The 21,029-nt window shown below is 39.1% G+C and overlaps 2 protein-coding genes across 3 annotated transcripts in view; one reads left to right on the top strand and one right to left on the bottom strand.

Moving 5' to 3' along the window:
* Nucleotides 1–10,139, bottom strand: part of LOC103565521 (uncharacterized) — a 113,344-nt gene extending 103,205 nt beyond the window's left edge. Inside the window, exons 1-2 of the mRNA XM_070569260.1 lie at nt 8,193–10,139; nt 5,407–7,419 (exon numbers count right to left, since the gene is read on the bottom strand). The gene's annotated coding sequence lies outside the window, so the exon portion shown is untranslated. The remainder of the gene's footprint in view (nt 1–5,406; nt 7,420–8,192) is intronic.
* A 59-nt stretch (nt 10,140–10,198) lies between these two features.
* LOC103552988 (serine peptidase inhibitor Kazal type 13) lies at nt 10,199–19,854 on the top strand. Of its 2 annotated transcripts, none has more exons than XM_070569262.1 (5): nt 10,199–10,502; nt 11,649–11,751; nt 14,046–14,083; nt 15,273–15,400; nt 19,606–19,854. In XM_070569262.1, the coding sequence occupies exons 2-5, from the start codon at nt 11,682–11,684 to the stop codon at nt 19,652–19,654; spliced, it is 285 nt and encodes a 94-aa protein (XP_070425363.1). In that variant the 5' UTR covers nt 10,199–10,502; nt 11,649–11,681; the 3' UTR covers nt 19,655–19,854. The 2 variants fall into 2 exon arrangements, with proteins under 2 accessions (XP_070425363.1, XP_008521552.1); XM_008523330.2 differs by having other exon boundaries at nt 10,207–10,571.
* The last annotated feature ends 1,175 nt before the right edge of the window (nt 19,855–21,029 follow it).

The following is a 21,029-nucleotide window of genomic DNA, read 5'->3' as shown; positions in this document are numbered from 1 at the left end:
AGTCTGTGGGAATTCTCTTCAGACTACTTCAGATTACTTCAAATCTGAAGAGAATTTACTGAGGAATTTATATTCCTCAGTAATGGAAGAAGTAAGCTCACAGATAAGACTGAAAATGAGGCAATATCTTTTGGGAGATTTGGAGACATGAAAGAGTGACATGATCATCTAGGAGAGGGTGAGAACCAATGGCTGAGGAAATATAGTATGAATGATGTCCAGGCAGCCTTAAATGCCCCTTGAGTTTTGTGGTAAGGAATTACTGTGACTGTACATTGTGGTTGTGAATGTTATCCCCACAGCTACATTCTGCTGTATGAACACAGACACAGATTAAGCAGGGATATAACATTGGATATAACCAGGGGTGTGATTTGGCCAAGTGAGTAGGATGAAATCAGAAAGATGAGTTGTGTGTATGTATGTTTATGGAAGTAGTTAAAATGATTGTCCATGAAAGTAAAGCTGAGTAAAGATGGAAGAGAAGATATTAATTAAGGGACAGTGAGAAAGTAGAAAGATCAATATATTTGAGAAGCAGCTGGGATCAAAACATCACTGGATTAGGGTACTAGAGGAAGTGAGCTGGAAATACAGGAACATCCAGGCAAATTAGCATCAGTAGGCAGTAAAGGTAGTACTCTAAAGAAGGTTGTACATGCAAATCATAAGGAGCACAGTGTGCAGAAGCTGGAGGATAGGAGCAAAGATTTAATTGGTAAAAGGAATTTGAGGGGATCTGGGAGTAACACCACCAGTGTCCTCCACAGTATCCGTGTAATCAGCAACCTACTCGAGAACTAAAATGCTACCAGAATCCCTAAAGCCCCACTTCTACCCCTTCCAAGGCATGAACTCCCAAGACAATAACTATTCTGACATCAAACACCATATATTAATTCCACTTGTTTTATACTTCGTATAAAAGGAATTACACGGCATGCCCTCTTTCTTTTACACATTACTATATTTGTAAGATTCACCATGCCGCTGCATGTAGCAATAGTTCATCTTTTACAGCTCTTCTGTGTTTACCGTATGAGTATACCAAACTTATTTATCTGCTTTACAGTGAAGAACTTCTGGAGTATTTGTAGTTTGGGGCCATTATGAATATGAATGTGATTAACATTTCCATCCATGTATTTTAGTACACATATGCATCATATTTGCTGTGGAATTGCTCATCTTAGTGTATTTGATTCTTTAGCCTTAATAGATAATACATCTTTCCAATGTAATTGAGTCTGTTGACACTCATAAGAACAATGTACAAGTTTTCCAATTGCCACATGGCCTCATCAACCTTTGGGTTTACCCAGTCTGATTTTAGTCACTTTAGTGAAGCTTTGTGATATCTCATTATGGTTTAATTTTTACTTCTGTGATAGCTAATAATGTTGGTTCTAATGACGCAGTACCATGGAAGCCACCTATTGAAGAGCCTTCCTCTCATCTTTCAGATGTTGTATGGAGTAGAACATGCAACCAGAATTGTATGGTGAAGAACACTACTTCCCCCAAATCTGCAACCCCTGCTGATTGTTCATATGAGCAAGAACGTATGTCCACAGTGTATTTTGAGCCATCGTACATTTTTAGGATTATTTGTTACAATAGTTTGCATACGTTAATATAAATATTTTAATTTTCTTAAGTATTAAATATTGTTCAATATCCATCAAGATTCTCTTTTTAACTCAGAGCATATTCAGAAATATTAATTTGCAAGTATATAGATAACACACTTATTACCCATTATTAATTTCAAATATTACCACATGTACTTTAGAGTACATAGTCTGTGATGTCTTGGAATTTACTGAGGCTCCCTTTGTGGCTTAAAGCATAGTCTATTTTTATAAATGTTCCCTGTGTGCTTAAAAATAAAGTTTATTTTGTTTATTTGATCTAAAGTTCTACACATATCTAAAAACCCAAGCTAATTATACTCATTTAAAATTCATGTCTGTTTTTTGTAATACCTGTTTTTCATTGGTTTATAGTGTTCTGATTTTTGTCTTTCTTTTCTAGTGCTTATGTTCCTTAGGCATCCAAGTGATTTGGTGTGGGAGCCCATGTTCCCATGAACTCTGATAACGGGTACTGAGGGAGGGCTGAAGTTGGGCTCTCATCTGAGTTCTTCCTGGAGATTATGAGAAGAGAGGTGGAGATAAGCCTAAAGGCAGAGGGATATAGGCAGAACCTGTCATCCACTCCCCTGTGCTAGCACTAAATCTGGGACCTACTGTGGGCAGAGTCACCTTAAACTCTTAGACGTATGTAACATTGGAAAGAAGCAGCCCTGGGAGTTTAGAGGGGAAGGTGTTGGAGGAGGGAATACTCAAGGGAAGATGGCCGGGTCACATCTATCTACATAAACTCCCAGCCAAAGCAGGGCTTTTGCACTAACCTATTATTATCTGTGGACACTGGTGGCCTGGGCTGTTGTTGCTGATCTCTGTGGTTTAGGGGCAGAATATGACTGCAGTCATCAAAAAAATTACTGACATTTACATTATGGAACATTGATGAAATATTGGTTCTCTCGGTCTCTTCAACGGCATCAAGACCTGGGCACCTGGATTCTCAGGCTGATTGCCACCAGGGGTGGGTGACCTTGTCTCTTTACTTCAGTGTGACTTATAGATGTCACCGTTTTTGATGTGGGCTGTGATCCATAAAAGCTCAGAAAGTATTACTCTCTATATGTGTACTAACTGAGTTGTTGAGAAGGAGAATTTACGTTTTACTTGTTTAATAAATTCAGTGAAATAATGGTAGCATAACGTTGTTCATAGTGCCAGCTGACTGGCTATTTCTTTTCTACCATCAGCCCTTCATATCTTTATCACTCACAGACTCTTTAACCAGCTGTAGTCTGGTTTCGAGTAGCAAATTTATCAAAAGGTAAATCCTGTCAGAACTTCCGTCACAATATATCAAGAAATCAATGCCTCATCTCCATTTCCCTGGGCAGATGCTACGATTCCTCTCTTAAATACTGTGGTGTATCTCCTAACTGCTCTCCTGCATGTCACTCTCGCTCCTTGTTTATTCTCCACCCAGCATTTAGAGAAATATGTTTTAGCAATCTCTCCTCTGTTCAGATCATTGAGTGGCTTCCCTATTCTTCCAGTGTGAAAAAGTCTTTACGTTTCTTGCAAGGGTTTGCACAGTTGGCCATGCAACCTTCACCACTTTTGTATTCAATGTTGTTCCTGAATCATTTGGTGTCAAAATGATTCTTGCTCTTTGACAGTGATCTGAACTCATGTCCTACCACTCTCTCCCTTCTCCCTCATTCCCAGCCACACTGGTCACCTCTCTGTTCCCTGACGTGTCACCCACATTTTAGCTTCAGGGAATTTGACCTGGCTCTTCAGCCTACCCAAATGTCACTTTTTAAATAATTGACAGCTACCTCAACCTCACATTTAAAATTTCAGCTTCTCTTGGGGCCGGCCCAGTGACGTGGCAGTTAAGTTTGCATGCTCCACTTCAGCAACCCAGGGTTTGCTGGTTCGGATCCCGGGCAGGGACCTATGCACTACTTATCAAGCCATGCTGTGGCGGGCATCCCACATATAAAGTAGAAGAAGATGGGCATGGATGTTAGCTCAGGGCTAATCTTCCTCAAAAAAAAAAAAATTGCACCTTCCCTCCAGCCCTCCCAATTTCCCTTCCTAATGGAAAAATCTGAAGTGCCCACTAGTGCTCCCAGGACGATAACAAAGGATCAGTGTTTGGTGTTTTTGAAGCAATCCCATCAAGACTGGAGCAGAACTGACCTGACATTTTTACTAACATCCATCCACCAGAGGGCAGCCACACTCCTTCAACTCTGGTCAAAGGTTAAGCAGCACTTCAGTTAAGATATTAAAAAGTCGTGGACTTTCCTTCTGTTCCTAAGAATTTTCTTTAGATTCAACCTCCTCTCTATTTCTCTAACAATAAAAAATAGTCACAGGGTAGCACTCATCATACTTATGATATTATGTAATACCTGCTCAATGCAGAAAAACATAAAAAAAGCACAAATTCAAAATACATACGAACTTATACATAATTTCAAGAACTAGCAGTAATCGTTGTTAACAATTTGGAGTTTATTATATTTTACATATAATTATATTTGAAGTTGTTTTTGTACACATTATATATTAGTTCTATTATATGTTATATTAAAATCTACATTCTTCTATAATGTGTAATCTTACAGACAAATATTTGTCAAATAGTATGTGATGAACTATTTTCACGCCAATAAATATTCTTTTACAATATTATTTGCAATAGCTACTTATTTTTCATTCACAGATAAACCAACATACAATCAACTTTCTATAGGATGATTTCCATTTTGTAGTATCACAAAAGTTCCTGTTATGAATATTTATGGAACAACTTGATAGAGAATTCTTATCTGAGAGAGTTCATAAGTTCTACATATTTATGCACCCACCAGCAGTTTCACCAACTTCAAAATTTTACAATTTTTTTTATCTTTAACAATTTTTCTACTGCAAAGATAATTTTAATATGGATGGAGATTTTATTAAATTCATTTTTCAATATCTATAAATTTATATGATAACTCTCTTTTCACATACTAATATAATAAATTATATTAATGTCCCTCCTAATATGTAATCGACTTTTCATTCTTGAAATAAATCCTACTTATTCATTGTATGCTATTCTTCAGTATATTTTAAATTTACTGGCTAGTATTTATTATCTTAAGTGTATTTCTAGGATTTTTAATGTAAAATGGCATTGATGTTTCACATATTTATAGCAAATTGTACAAATCAGAAGTTAACAGGTTGAAGAATTTTGCAAAATCAACACATTCATTTAAACATCACCCAGACCAAGTAATCAAACATTATCAGAACTCCAGAAGCCCCTCAAGTCTCATTAGTCTCAGCTACTTCCATGTTGCAATGTCACTTCAAACCCATACCTTCACAATAAAACTCCTCATCCTAGTTCCCAAAGCTTTCCTCACCATCTATGTCCAGAGTTGCCAGTAACTTCTCGTATCACAAGATTGGTCTAATGCTCTCTTGACCACTGGCTTAATGTCCGGGCTTTTCGTAATCTGAACCTACTCTGCTGGCCATCACAGTAATGACTGCCCTGTTCTTATCCAAATAACTGCTTTCTTCCCATAGCTAAGATATTAAACCCCCTTAATTAGGTTTAGCTCTGTTTCAGACTATGAGGTCCAGACTGATCCTAGTTATGGATTTGGAAAGAGCTCTAGGTGCAGTTTAGATGATTGCAAATAGACAAATTTGCAGACTCTCCTACTCTGGCTATGGGTGCTGATTTTGATAGCCATGCTTCTGATTTGCATTGGGGTCCACCTTATGTACCATTTAAGAGCTAATTTCTTACCATGTTTCCTTGGGACAGAATCCATGCTTTGCTGACCTTACCAGGAAGCTCTTTTCTATAAAACTAAAGTTCAGTCTTGTGTAACCCATGTGTTTGCCAATTTAACTTTCAAAGGTCATTTTTTCTTCAGCATAAAATGAGAAGGAAAACGTATTTTTGCCTCAACACTTTTCTAAATTATGATTTGTCCTCTCCTGTCATTTCCTTCTCTATGCTGCCATAACTACTCTCTTCCCCAGTGATCTCTGCCCAGAAATCTGGCACAGAGCACTCCTTCCCACCCTACCTGCCACCCCACTAGCCTCTCAAGTTTAATCAGCTGAGGCCATCCTTCTATTTCATTGCATTGTCTCTTCAATTTCCACACTATCCATCACATTTGATGGCACATGGATAAACGTCTTTCTTTATTAAAGAGTGGTTTACTATTCAAAAGGAAGTACCACATGAAAGGGAAAATGTTAAAGCTATAGCATATATATGAGTTTCCTCACAGAGAAAACCAGAAGGTCCTGCACAAGGGAATTACATTGGGTGGATTCATCCCCACTCCTTAACCTGGCTCCGCTTCCCTCTGATTTATGCTTTATCTTTCAAAGTGTTGATTTTTTTCTCCCCTTGGAATCTCTCCCCACCATTAACATCCGGCAGATTGGAGGAGGTCCGAGCTGACATGGTCTTCCTGGGGGGAATCTCCTTTGCAATATACTAGTCAGTGTGAGTTACTTATTGTACCAATGGGGCCAAGAATGAGGACACACACACATATATACATACGCATCTGCCAAGACCAAGTATTAATTATCAAAACAGTATAGTTTAAGCCGATATCTTTTATGCTAAAGGATCTATTCATAAAAGGTTTGTGAAACTGAAGTGGATTACAACTTGCATTTTAATGGGATAAACTAGAAGAAAATAGAATAAGATAGAAAATATCACAGTGCACTGCACACTGTGTAACTATGATTTTGTCAAATGTATGTTTCAGATATATGTGTGTGTGTGTTTGTGTTTTGGTTTGCAATATAAAACGTTTCTTACTATGAGTTGCATTAAAAATAATGTGGAAAAGTCCCGTAAACACACAAAGAATTTCTAAAAACTCTAACTGCAAGATCCTCATCTCTTCCAAAGGAATAGCACATTATTAAGTTGAGTATTATCTATTTTCTTTCAGGCTTCAAGAACATGCTGTTTCGGTCCTGCCAGAAATAGAAAGAGTCGAATATCTCTTAATGAAAAGATCATTTTACTGAGGACTCCATTATCTTCTTAGATATGAGCCATTGATTACCCCAGTTTTTATTCAGGCAAATAGAAGAAAGTGTTCTACTGTTTTAATTCTCTTATATTGGGCAAGTTTTCCTCATATCCTCTTGATATTAGTTCCACACGTGACTCAGGTTGATGTTACCAACTGCCACATCTCCCAGCTGACTGCTTTTCTACTTTCTTGGATTTCTGCATGTCACCTGCTTTTAATAAAACTCTGAGATTCATAAAGCCAGTAATTTAATGGATACCATGCTATCTCTATGACCCAGCATGATGCCTGGCACTTAGTGGGTATTCAATATGGATTGGTAGAGTCAAACTGAATTCTGGCCCTCCTTTTTTCTACCTGTTGGTGTCTGGTTAATGTCAATGACATGACTAGACCTATAGTACAATACTGCATGGGAATATTAATAACGAATGCATTACTTAGTTCCATCAGGAAAAAGACCTTAAAAGTTAAAGAAAAGGGGAGAAATATGTAGACAAGGCATTAGCACTTGTAGAGAGTCCAGCTACCCCTGGTTTGCCTACACTTCTCACCATTTATGAAACAGATTCTACAGGAAACCCAGCTGCAAAGTGGGCTGGTGGGAGTGATATAATGTTTTGAAGCCAAATGTCATTTGTGCTCCTTTCCTGGTCCTTTGGCTAGAGAGAGCAGGCTTTTGCTGGGGCTTCTTTTTGTCTGTGTCTATTGGTATTTCCAGGTTGCCATCTTCTTCAGTTTCCAGCCTGGGATACGTGAGACAAAAAGAAAACCAAGGAAACTTACCACTGTGTTATTCTTTGAGGCCTCAGGTCTCCAGCCAATCTCCCTTCCCTCCACCTTACAGTCTTCTTATGTTTATTTTGTACATATTTTAGCTGTACATACCGGTAGGAATAGGAGAAGAATACCTACTACATAGGCCCAGAAGCAGTTGCAGTATCTGACAAATTTCAATTATATCAAGTTGGTTAATAGTGTTATTCAAATCATCTGTAACTTTTCTGATATTCTCTTTTGTTCTAATGTTGCTAGGATTGCAAGTGTACTTCTCCAATTACATGGACTACAAAGTGGGTAATATCATCTGTTTTCCAGTTATACTGCAGACGTAGGCAATGAGCAATTTTATGTGCCCTCCAGATTAATCTGTATGGTTTTCTTTTGTGGAAGATGTGTGAAGAGATCTGGTCTAACCAGCCATCATTTCCTTACAGGTATAAGGAAATCTTCTTCTTAATCATAATGTTAGTGACTTTCCTATCTGGCAAAACTAGAATTATGCTGTTATACAAAGGATCTCTTAAGCCATTGCAAACAAGGGAAATGGGTCCCAGGGAAGCAACAAGTAACTAATAGCCAAAGTCCTCTGAATCTCTAGCAGATAAAACTCTCTTTAGTTGGAGGGTGCAGGCAGTTTTCTTTTCTCACTTGAATTTAATTTCTAAAGTTACTGCTCCTAAAGACACTGAAAATGTTGATACTAGAGCTAAGAATACCCAAAGACCGTCTACCTTACCTCCTTCCCTTATCTTCACTCTGTCTTGTGCTCCATACTTCACTTCAAACCTCCATTTCATGCCCCCCCAAGTAATAGGTCCCAAGATACTTTTTGTCCATCATCAGTAGAATTTGGGTGTTCATGAACAAGTTGATTTCAGTTATATAAAATAAAATGGTACATTTCTTCACATTTAAGTTTTCCGTAAATAATAACCCCATAATATAAACAATGAAGAGCCAATGGAAGATTTAGGTAGGGCAGCAAGATCAGATTTGTGTCTTAGAAACAACATTCGTGAAATTCCCAAACGATATCTAGAGAGACTGGATAAATTCCCCCGCAAGTCAAAAAGGAGGCATATCACATTCATGCATGAAAGACTATATTATAAAGATATTACTTCTACCAAATTTATGTGACTCTAACCAAAATTCCAGTAGAGTTAAGTCTTGGTGGACTAGACACAATGTCTCTAAAATACATGTGGGAAAACACATTCTCAAGAACACAGTAAAAAAAATAAACGATAGGTGAATTCCTTCCTTTCTTCCCTTCATGCATATTACTGAACACCTATCAAGTGATTAAAAAAACTTGCAATGCACTGCAATTACAAGGTCAAAACTGGGTATAGATAGAGTCTTTTCCTTCATGGAGAGTACAATCTAATTATGTAGGAGGCGATATTTTGGAGAGAGTAAAAGTACTGATTTTCAAAAGAGGAAAAAATCAAAGATGCTACCAGGAATGGCATAATGTATCACACAAGACATTCATGGTATTTGTCTAAGAAGACTGATGGCTAATAAGCTAAAGAGAACATTCATTCTCTAAGATGAGAGAAAATGTGGAGAAAGGAAGTGAACACGGGCTTTGGAGTTAAATGTACCTGTGTTTGAATCTCATTTCTGCCCAGCAGTAGCTTCGTCAGTAGCCAGTTAGCAGATGAATTAGCGTCAGCAAGTGAATTTACTCCTCTAAGCCTCAATTTCTTTTTCTCTTATGCAAGTTTAAGAGTGGTATAAACCTCATGGAATTCCTCCTGTGAGAGATAAATGTGAGGAGGAATGGAAACCACAGGTGGATATTGGCAGAAAGAAAGGGATGGATGAATGTATAGGTCCCTGGGTAAGTTGATATGGAGAGAGGGATAAAAACAGAAAGAAAGATAGATGATAAATTTCCAGAATTACAAGGCAAAGCGAAACAAAGTGAGGCTAGTTCATCCTGGTGCTTCTCCATTCAGTAAAGAAGAGGTCAAGTTTTTCACTCAAAGAAATGTAGGGGAGGTACAGTCAGATAGTTGAAAAAAATGGATAAAAAAAGGAAACAATATGGAGATGGGTGGCATAGGCAGCAACATGACATTAAGCAAGAGGTTTCCCTAGGAGTCTAGAGGGTTTAGTCGAGTAAGGGTGACAGCAGGATCGCTGAGTCCATTGGATGGAATTTGTTCTATCTTTGCTCCACAATCAAGGTCTGGAGCAGGAAAACAGGAAGCTGAATTTATCCTAGCTTGGAAGAAAAAGGGAAGAACAAAGAGCAGGATGCCAAGAGAGCATGGCAATGTCAAGGAACTAAATATAAATGTCAGACTATGGGACTCAGCCTGGGAAGGGAAGACATAGCAGAAAGAGGAGTAATAACTACCCCAGGAGAGTTTAAAGTCTATGAGATAGAAATTTTCCAGATAATGTCAAATTTTCAGGCTTGCTTAAGTTAAGATGAAGTAGAGGGAAACCAGCAGAGAAATTGGGAGGCTTGGGTATTGCAAACATTATCAGTTGCGATGCTGGAGTTTCCCAGGCTGACCTCAGAAATCACGTCCTAGAAAGAAAAAACGGAGAAACCTTCCAAGAAGCAGGATGGACTAAGTGTCCTCAGGAGGCAGAGGAGACTGGGAAGACTCTAACTGGCCTTGAAGTTGGCGAGAAAGTTCCCCAGGTCATTTGGAATGTGGTAGGTAATTAATCTGTTTTTCAAATATCATCAGATATTTAAGATGCCAGTCCGCGTTGTTCTCATGATCCGCAATTAGAAACCACAAGTACAGAACCTCCAGGTCTGTCCCTACCTGCTCGAGCATGAAACATCAGAGAAGGTGGTTCCAGAGAGGGATCAAACTAGGAAACAGTCGCTAGAGCAATTTCACACCAAGCAAGTGGTCACTCAACTGAGCAGGAAGATGGGTCCCCTCTGCTCAACATGCCTCAGGCCGCAGACTCACGGAACAGCAACTTTGCTTAAGCCTACCTGTGCCCTCAGGGGACCTACACAGGGCTCCTAGTTCGCAGGAACCTCATGCTTTGCAGCAATCTCACTTAGGTAATGTCTCTTCGCCTCTATCCTCAGTCCAAGTCAGCGATGGGATCTCTTTGATTTTCTTCTCTGTCGGTAGATTTCTTCTTATTTTTGTTTTCCTTTAGCACCTTCCTTTTGTTTCCTAAGCACATAAAAGCAGGGAAAACTTTAGTGCTAACATGGCTCTCCTTCATTTCTCTACATCCCCACCAGCTGCAATTTGGAGAAGAGACAGGACGGATAGAGTAGGGCATAAGGAAGTTGAGGAAATGACTTGGAAAGTGTCTTCTTTGTGGGGTTAAATATTTCAATCCCTAAAAAAGAAGAGTTTGGCTAAAGAAATTGGCAATTTAATTTAAAGTCTTTACTTATGTCAGTTGATCCTCTTGAAGTACCTATAACTTCATCGTTTTCCGGAGGCTCATGCTTCTAAGAGATGTTGAAGCTAGAACTTGAACTCAGATCTCTCTGAATCATATATATATGTGAGTCATAAAAATTGTGTGTACCTATATATGAGTCATAAAAATTATGTCTAGATCTAGATATATATCTTGATTCTTGCATCAGGGAAGGTATACAAAGTTTTTATGACCCAAGACCAACAATTCTATTTTCAATCCATTCTTTGTATTTCATCCCATGTAACCGGCCTGGAAGAAGAAACTTAGCTAGGAAATGAAGGACTTCAGTGTGGGAGAAACCGGTCCATTCAGGGAATCAAACCACTGGTGTCATAGAGTGACATGTCCCTGATTGTGCAGGACAGTACACAGTTCACACTTATTGTCTCAGAATTCTTGTAAATTCTCAGAGTGCCCATATGCACTAACACAAGTGTCCAAGTTTGGATGATAGCCTGTAGGGTGAATCTGTTTGTGGGTAACAGATCTGGCGTCAGCCCTGGTGAGAGCACTGAGCCTAATTCCCCTTCCAGGACTGTGATTATACACTGGCTGCACGCAGAAAGCAAAGTTATTTTGACAATTTTCTTTCCCTCTTTAGAGCAGAAGGGCCTCTCAGGTCTGAACCTCTGAAGACGAAGGCAGTGTGAGACCACCATGGCTAAGTTTTTGGGAATGGCACCATCTCAGGGCAGTGGGGTCTTTCATGTTTGGAAAGCCAACTGTGCAAGAGATTAGGAATAAACTCTCTTGAGTGTTTTCACAGGCCTGGCCAAAGCAGGACATTAAGTGAGATCAAATGGCTGCCTTTGCCCACATGACCGTATTTTTCCTGGTATCCTCCACTCTGGAACATACTGTTTTTTCAGGTAAGTAAATTTATAGATCTTGAGAGAGAACATCTGATTTTCTTTCAGTTGTAGGAAAGAAAAAGAGTAATTTGTGACTGGAAATGGGAAACGTTTAGCTGAAACATAGGTCTTTGGGCTGGATAATGCAAATTGGGTGTCAATTGGGTATCACTGTTGGAAAACGGAGTTAGTCTGGAAAAACCTAGATTTGAAAACTAAATAGCACTCTTCTACATTAATACATGGGTCAAGAAAAATCAAAAGAGCAGTTCAAAATTATTTTGAACATAAGGAAAATGAAACAAAATGAACAAAAGTTCAGATTCAAAGTGTCAGTGTCTCTATACCCTTTTTCTTTCACTCCAATCCCACCCCCATCCTGTAGGTAACCAATCTCATTAGCTTCTGCTTTAGCTTTCCTATGCTTCCTTTTGTTCAAATCAACAAATATATGTACATTTTGTTACTCCTCCTACTTATACCATAGATATCAGTTTGCATCTTGCTCTTTCCCAATTTACAAATATTCTGAAAATCAGTACATATCAGTTCACAGGACTCTTCCTCATTCTTTTACACAACTACATAAAATTTGATTGGGTGGATGTACCAAAGTTCATTCAACCACTCTTCTATGTATGGGCATTTAGTGTGTTTCCAGTATTTTGCAATTACAAACAATGTTCCAATAAATAACCTTCTGCAAATGTATTTTTTTATTGTTGAAGGCGTATCTTCAGGGTAAATCTCTTGAGTTGAGATTGATGAGGCAAATGTACATGCAAATGTAATTTTGTTCTGTGTTGCCAATTTTCACTCCATAAGGTTGTATCAATTTGCATTCCCACCAGTAGTATACGAGAGTCTCTTTCATTGTAGTTAACCTGATGGGTGAGAAATGTATTTTAGGATAGTTTTGATTAGCATTTTTGTTATCATAGTGAGGTTGAATATCTTTTACAGATTTAAGGACCATTTCTGTATCTTTGGGGAGTTGTGTGTGAATTGTATGTGCACGTATATTACCCATTTGGCAGTCGGGTTTTTTATTTTTTCACCCTCAATTTTAAAGTACTCTTTATATAGTTGGTATCTTCTCTGTGTTATGTGTTGCAAATATTTCCTCCCAGTTTATCAGATATATTTTTAACTTGTTTATATTTTGCCATGAAAAAGTTATTTTTATTTGTATGTAGTAAAATGTATCAATCTTTTCTGTTATTGCGCTGAGAGTGATGAGTCTTTGTCAGAAAGTCTTTCCTACATTAAGATTAAGGAGGAATTCGATTGTGTTGTATTTTAATCCTTGTGTGGTTTCACTTTTTATGTTCAGATCCTGGTCCATTTGAAGTTTATTCTTACATATGATATGGAGCACATATGTATTATTTTATAATTACCAGATGAAGGCCTTTATTTTCTTTCCTCATAACTATGTCCAGCTGCTTTTGTCTTTAAAATATTCTGCCTTTTTAGATCTAGATAGGAGAATTCCATGTTTGTTATTCTCTAAAGGAGTGTGTATGTAATTGGCATAGTCTATTCCTGGAAATGCTGGGAGTCTTGCTGTTGCTTTTGCGGAAGCTTTTTAAATATCATTCAAGTTTTCTCTTCTAACTTTGGAAATTCTAACTATTGGAAAGCTAGAATTTTCTAGGATATTTTAAATATCATCTAACAGTGAGAGATGAGGGCAAGCAGAACTGCAATAGGTCACTTCTTATTCATTCTCCCACAACCATCTTGTCATCCTCTATCCCCAGGCAACACAGGCAAGCACTCCTCACATACACCAATGCCGATCTCCCTCAGTCTCCCCAGAGCCGAGGAACTCCTAAGTTTTCTCATCATCACTCTTAGTATCCTCTTTAGCATCTTGGTAGGAACTGGCCTAATACTTACGGTATCATGTTTAATTTTACAGCAATCTTTAAAATGCATATACTTATCCCAATTTTAGAGAAGTGGCAACTAAAGTCAACAAAAGTCAAATAACTTAATGAAAATAGCATGGTTTGCAAGACATGCATACAACTCCAAACAGTTTTGACTCTCCTCAGTGACACAGCAAATTTATAAATGAAGTCAGGACTTCAATGAAGGAAAACGAAGGAAAGAATAAGTAAATGGATAAAGTAATTAACAAAGAAATGCCACCCACAAATTCTGTTGCTATAAATTCTTTTGTATACTTTTGTGCAAATAAGTAATTAAATTACATTTCTTTACTCCTTCAGTAATTTCAGTGGGTAAAATCATATTCCATGGAGAACTATTTCTCTTAACTCATTGTGTCTATACTTTATTTGCAGGAATGTTCAAACCACACAACTTGTCTAAATGGCCTACGGTAAATTTAAACTTCTCTGTTCTGAACTCTTATTCTAATCTGATCACTCTCTTGACGTGAGAGACCTAAAATTTCATAGTGGTGAAGTAGAATGAAAGGTTTCTGTTTGACCTTGGGCATGTATCTTAACCTTCTGGGCTTAGATTTACTCCCATATGTGCTTGTCGTACAAGCATTGTAATAGTCAAATATATCTATGACCATTAAATGAAACACCTGTCACTTGCTTAAGGTCGCAAAGTTAAACAGTGGCGTGTACAGGATTTGTTCCTAGTCTCAATACAGAACCCTCACTCTTTTTTGGGTTTTGTTTTTTTTTTTTTGAGGAAAATTAGCCCTGAGCTAACATCTTCTGCCAATCCCCCTCTTTTTGCTGAGGAAGACTGGCCCTGAGCTAACATCCGTGCCCATCTTCCTCTACTTTATATGTGGGATGCCCACCACAGCATGGCTTGCCAAGTGGTGCCATGTCCGCACCTGGGATCCAATCCGGCGACCCCGGGCTGCTGAAGCAGAACGTACACACTTAACCCCTGTGCCACCAGGCCAGCCCCAGAAGCCTCACTCTTAACAACTACATTTGAGTGCCTGTGTTCTAGAGGTTCACAAACACATAAACATCTCTACTCACAAACTTCTTACAATGAGTTACTGGCATTGGGACTCCAAGTTTAAATGAAAACTTTGCATTTGGGTTTAAGCTGGGATATTATAATGCTCACTGCTTTAAGAGATGAGGGGATGGGTGAAGACACGGCGGTCAGAAATAAACTTGGGGCCGGCCCAGTGGCACAGCAGTTAAGTTTGCACGTTCGACTTCAGCGGCTCGGGGTTCGCCAGTTCAGATCCCGGGTGCGAACATGGGGCCGCTTGGCACACCATGCTGTGGTAGGCATCCCACATATAAAGTAGAGGAAGCTGGGCATGTATGTTAGCTCAGGGCCAGTCTTCCTCAGCAGAAAGAGGAGGATGAGCAGCAGTTAGCTCAGGGCTAACTCCTCAAAAAAAAAAAAAAAAGAAGAGAAGAAACTTGCCTGACCAAAGCCAAGAGCAGAGGAAATTTTTGAAAAAGATCAATTGACTAGTAATATTTGACATTATTTCTATGTGGAGTAGAAGTGACAGGCCAGGAATAGATGGGAGAGAATCTATCAATTGTTACTCACATCACATTTTATGATATTTGCAGCCACCATGTGAATTGTACCACCCAACGGATGTTCTTTATGACTCAGTCTGTCCTGATGTAACAGCACATGTTTGTGCTACAAATGGCCACACTTACCAGAATGAATGTTTCTTTTGTCTTGATCAATGGTAAGTTCAAAATGAAATCCCATTTGTTTCTCTCTATATTTCTTCACAGAAATTTCAAATAATCTTAGGCAAGGAACTGGATTTACTGATGCATGAGCTTTTTTTTAACATAGCCACCACTGTTCATAAAAGACTGGGGACAGACTACATATATAGTGAAAAGTCTTTTTTAAAAGCTTAGTTTGGAACTGGCCTGGGGGTGCAGCGGTTAAGTGTGCACGTTCCACTTTAGCGGCCCGGGGTTCACCAGTTCGGATCTGGTGCAGACATGGCACCACTTGGCAAGCCATGCTGTGGTAGGCATCACATGTATAAAGTAGAGGAAGATGGGCATGGATATTAGCCCAGGGCCAGTCTTCCTCAGCAAAAAGAGAAGGATTGGCAGCAGATGTTAGCTCAGGACTAATCTTCCTCAAAAAAAAAAAACCCCAAAACTTAGTTAACATTCAAAGTTGACTCATCAAAAAAAAGAAAGAAAGAAAAGCTTCATGATATTTTGGCAGAATCGTACAGAGATCATATTAGTAAATAGTTTATAAATTATATTCAAGCAATGAGTAGAAATCCTTTTTTCTTTTTGAAAGTTTTTTTTCCCCCTGAGGAAGATTCTTCCTGAGCTAACGTCTGTTGCCAATTTTCCTCTTTTGGCTTGAAGAAGATTCGCCCTGAGCTAACATCTGCAGCAGCCATCCTCTATTTTGTTTGTAGGTCACTACCACAACACGGCTGCTGATGAGTGGTGTAGGTCCGCACCCAAAAACCAAACCCAGGCCACCAAAGAGGAGAGGGCTGAACTTGACCCCTAGGCCACGGGGCTAGCCCCTAGAAATCCATTTTTTTAAAAATCACTCAAACTTTCTTTAACAAGTCACATTGACATACCTGTGAATAGCACCCATAAGTGTTGCTTGGTAGATGTGAATAGATAGAGCTACCGATGCAGATGTAGACATAGACATAGATGCAAGGGTAGATAACAGACTAGACACAGACATAGATGCAGGGGTAGATATACACATGGGTAACAAAGTGGCTCACATGGATAAAAACTGATGACCAACTTTTAATTTTTTTTTTGCCTTTCAAATAAATTCAATAGAAAATTTAGATTAAAAAATTAATATTTTTATGATACATTTCAGCTCCATTTGACATTGTTTTTACAAATCAGTCTTGTGCCTTATCAGTAACTCTTCCATTGAGATCTTATGTGTCGGGGGTCCCCAAGACCACCCTCGGGTTGATGATTCACTAGTAAGGCTCACAGAACTCGGAAAAGTTGTTATAGGTGTAGCAGCAATTTATTACCATGAAAGGCCACAGATTAAAATCAGCAAAGGCAGAAAGCTCTGCCAGACTCCACCCCAGAGTCTAGGCAGAGTCTGGCAGAGTCTGGCACAAGAGATCAGAACCGATTGTCCTCTCTCGGTGGACTGTCACAGGCAGTGTGTGATGCCACCAGCTATGATGTGTGACCACACATACAAGTATTGCCAACCTAGAAAGCTCACCAAAGCTCTGGTGTTCAGGCTTTTTACTGGAGGCCAGTCACCCTAGGCAAGCAGCACTTGCATGACTGACCACTACTTTAGTCTCTAGCCCCTTCTTCGCCCCTGACCCAGAGGTCAGATGATGCAGAGTGGCTTAGGAGCCCAGATGAACAAAAGCAGGCATTCACCTAAGCATAAACTATCTGGCCTGGCCCATGGCCCTAGGTTACAAAGACACCCCTAACAGGCAAGATATTCCGAATGTTTATAGGTTATTTCCCAGGAATTAATTTGAACATCCCAAGTCTGCCGAGCTATCTCTTCTCTTTAACGCACTTCTTCCTTTAGCAAGAGTCCTCATGGGCTTGAGCATCATGTTCCCATCCTGTGAGGATTATTGCTGAGCACTGAAAGAAATAGGGTGTTGAAGCTAGTACAATAAAGGAAATATCTGCTCATCTTCAGAGCAAATACTAGACTCAGAGGATTATTGAAATGTCTTTTAAAGGTTTTCCTTTACGGGAACTGAAAAATGTGAATTAACCAAATCTCTACCGTGGGTTTCCAAGAAAGATGAATGAGAATTCCTGAGCATTACTAAACTATGTAGAATAATTAAATTACATTATCATTCCTTCCTAATGTAGTTGATGTCAATTTTTCAGGCAGGTGCTAATTAGGCAAGACGTTTGGAAGAGTCTTCTCAGCTCTTCCACGTAAGCCTTTTGCCACACTCTGTGGTGTTTGGACACACACCACGAAAAAGAGCAGTGCAAAAGGAATTCACTCGCCATGGCCCAGGCTTCTGGAAAGTACTATAGGTTGATGCAGAGGTACAGTGTGGGCCTTGATCCTCTGCTAGGCTAAACCCAACAACTTCCCACAAAGACGGTTCTGAGATTTCTTTCAGCCTTATCTAGGGGACTTGAAAAAGTCTCAGTAGCTCAAAGATCATGCCTCACGCCTGTTCTGGCAGAAATGGGAAGAGATGGAAGGAACTATTTCCTTTCTTCCTTTTTTACTTTCTTCCTTCCTTTCTGTCTCGTAACTGCCAGAGGTACTATGAACAGTCTAGCAGTTATTTCTCAACCTAAGTATAAATGAGGAGCCCCTGTTAGTTAAAAAGCAAAAAATGGTTCAGGAACATTGGAGCCAATATGGGCACAGTTCTTATCAAACACATCTGTTTCTGGAACACAGAGAACGTTGATGCCAATGGCAGGGGTGGTGCAGTGGACTGTGGATTTGATTTAATTCCCAATGTGAGACGCAACTTGCATGGATAAACTTGGCCTGTGTGCCATTTCTATATCTTGGGACAAAAAGAACAGTCCTGATGCTCTTTTGAGTGACGGAAGGAAGAGAGTAAGTCCCCTGTCTCTGCTTTTAGCAATATTTTGAAGAAAAATCCTGGAAAATTGAACTCACAATCCTGAGAGATACCCTCAATTTATGAACAATATAAATCCTTTGCGAGAAAAAAAGAAAACTGAAGAGGGCAAGTCTTGGTCAGAATTGTTACAGAATCATAGTCACTACCTTAAAGGAATTTCCCCAGCCTGCTCAGTGTAGAACCCTCATAATAGTTACTGAGAAAATAGTTATGTGAGTCAGACCCCAGACTCTTCAGATGTTTGCGGTCTTATTTGGCAAAAAGAATATATGCATAGGGAAATGATAATAGATAATAAAAACAGCATTGGTTTTGTTCAACCAAAATAGTATTTTAGTAAGTTTTGAAATGGGTGACAGTATTACAAAAATCAGGTTTTACCTAAAGATATAGATTTTCAACTTTTTTCAAAAAATCAAACATTAACTTAATAGTAAGTTAGGATTTCACGTGCAAGAAATAAACAACAGCTGCCTAGTAGTCACTGCCCCTCCATATGGAGTTCCAGCATCCAGACTACCGTAGTTCCCCTGTCTTTATTGTGGTGAAGGGGGCCCACTCACCTATTTATCTTACTGGCTTGGCTCCTACAAGCATTTATGTTTGCAACCCTGAAACAAGAGAGTAGATCAGATATACATCAAAGGTTAGCCTGATATGGAGGTTGGGGTGGGAAGTCTCTTGAAGAAAGATAAAGTTAAAGAATTCTTAAAGAAAAAAAATATGAAAGAAAATAGAGTAGGAAATCTACGCAGGACTCTCTGCTGGGAAACATTTGGAATTGAGAAAACGTGCGATGCCTTTAGGAAAATAATAAAGGGAAAAATTGTGTTGAAAGGAATGTTATGTATTTAAAGAAGGGTGATACATAAGGGTGGAGAGTTAGGCAGAGGCTTGACTTCCAGAAAACATAAATGCCAGAGTAAGGAGAATAGGTTCTAGTCAAAGGACAGTGTAAACCTAGTGAGAATTTGAGCAGAGTGTGAATTATGTGAATTGTCATGCACGGCATTAATATTATGGTTATCTTTTACTTCTTGGTAGAAAAATATGGCATTGCTATGTTGAATGGAAAGATATCGAAATGGGAATGGGTTAGAGGATGAAAGATTCCCTGTGGAAAACTTCACAGAACGCTTTTTAAATAATCAACACACAGGATGAATGTGCAAGCAGTGGTGATAAGCAGGAATGGAGAAGAGAAGGCTGTAAAGGCAGCTCTCCCGTTCTCAGATCTTCCTTTGGAAGATGAGGGGATGTGAAGTCATGCCCCCTGTCCTTATGGTGCTAATCTTTTTTATTTCTCTCTCTCTTCTCTTTAGGGAATTTGGTCCTCATATCCAGTTTAATAGATATGGAAGATGTGAATAGTGGGGAACAGAGTACTACACTTTCTTATTCTTTTCAGCACTTAATTCTGAAAATTATTTCTTTTGGAATTTGAGGGTATATAATAAATAAGAAACTCATGCTGCACTCAAATTTGGAACAAATCAGAAAGAAACAAAGGAATCAAACTAATGGGGAACCAAATATCACATTTATTATAAATAAACATAACAATGAAAGAAGTGGTAGACACTTATCTCTGTGTTCTGATTGTTTAAAGTCAGCTTTTGTTTTTCTTGGGTGGTCTAAGGTCTGTGAAGAGAGCTTATTCACACTCACCTGGATTCAACTTACCCCAAATTGCAGGCTTATCTGAAAGTGATACCCCCCTCACTCATCTCACTTAGGACGTGAGCAAAAGAGAAAGTAGCCACCCATACACATACACAGAGCTGTTTGAGGCTTTCTACCTCATACTCATGAATGAAGCTCACCTTCATGAGGAGAGAAAAATGTCCACACGCTAATAGAAGGAGGGCAAAGGACAGCCAAGATTTTTGGGGGGAGAGGCATGTTTTTGAGAAAGAGAGGGAGTGGCCATCATTTGACTCCCCTAGTTTCAGCAAACCTTTCTCACTCGTCCCATCCTTCCTGTTACATCAATCAATAATTTCCTTTTTCCTTTTTGCTTAATCTGATTTATAATCTTTCATTTATAACAGAAATATCTTTACAAATACAGGAAGATGAAGTCATTGTTATGTTTGAATGCTGGGAAAATGAAAGGTTCTGGCCTTTGGCTTCTGCACTCTGTGCCATTACCACTTGTTACCACCAGATGCCAGCCTTACTCTTTTATCTTAATCTGACTCGTTCTTTAACCGGAAGGGTCAGAGAAGGGCACCCAACTCTACTTTCTCCCTCAGCTTTCCAGCTAACCACACAATCTACCTCTGCTAGCAACAGGGACTCTCATCCTCTTACATCTCTCCCTCCTGTTCCCAGTGCACCTGGTCAGTAGGGTGGCTCTCTTTGATGGTGCAGAGATAAAGCTTCAGGACTTTCAGTCCCCTCAAAGAATCTCCTAAGATACGGACTTTCTCGTGTTAATTTTGAGCATCTCGCATAGCTTAACACTATTCATTATCCCGTCTCTCCACTTCTACCTTACCAAAAATAACAAAGACGAAACCAAAATCCTCATCCACAAGGGGTGGGGAGATGCAACCCTATCCTAACACAGAATATAAGGGGCAGATCAAGGAAAATGTTTTCCTTTATTTTTTACCTCTTCAAAAAAAGCGAAAGTCCACAATTATTCTATTTCAGTAGGGAAATAAATGGAGCATAGTCAAGAAATCCCTGATTTGTAAGTGTCTTCTCTGTTGTGTGCAAATCCTGGCCTGGTTGGGAGACA

The sequence above is a fragment of the Equus przewalskii genome, chromosome 13, assembly GCF_037783145.1.
Source record: "Equus przewalskii isolate Varuska chromosome 13, EquPr2, whole genome shotgun sequence".
In the NCBI taxonomy this organism is placed as follows: Eukaryota; Metazoa; Chordata; class Mammalia; order Perissodactyla; family Equidae; genus Equus; species Equus przewalskii.
Note: the sequence above shows the minus strand (reverse complement) of the source record. Positions and strands in the feature narration are given on the sequence as shown.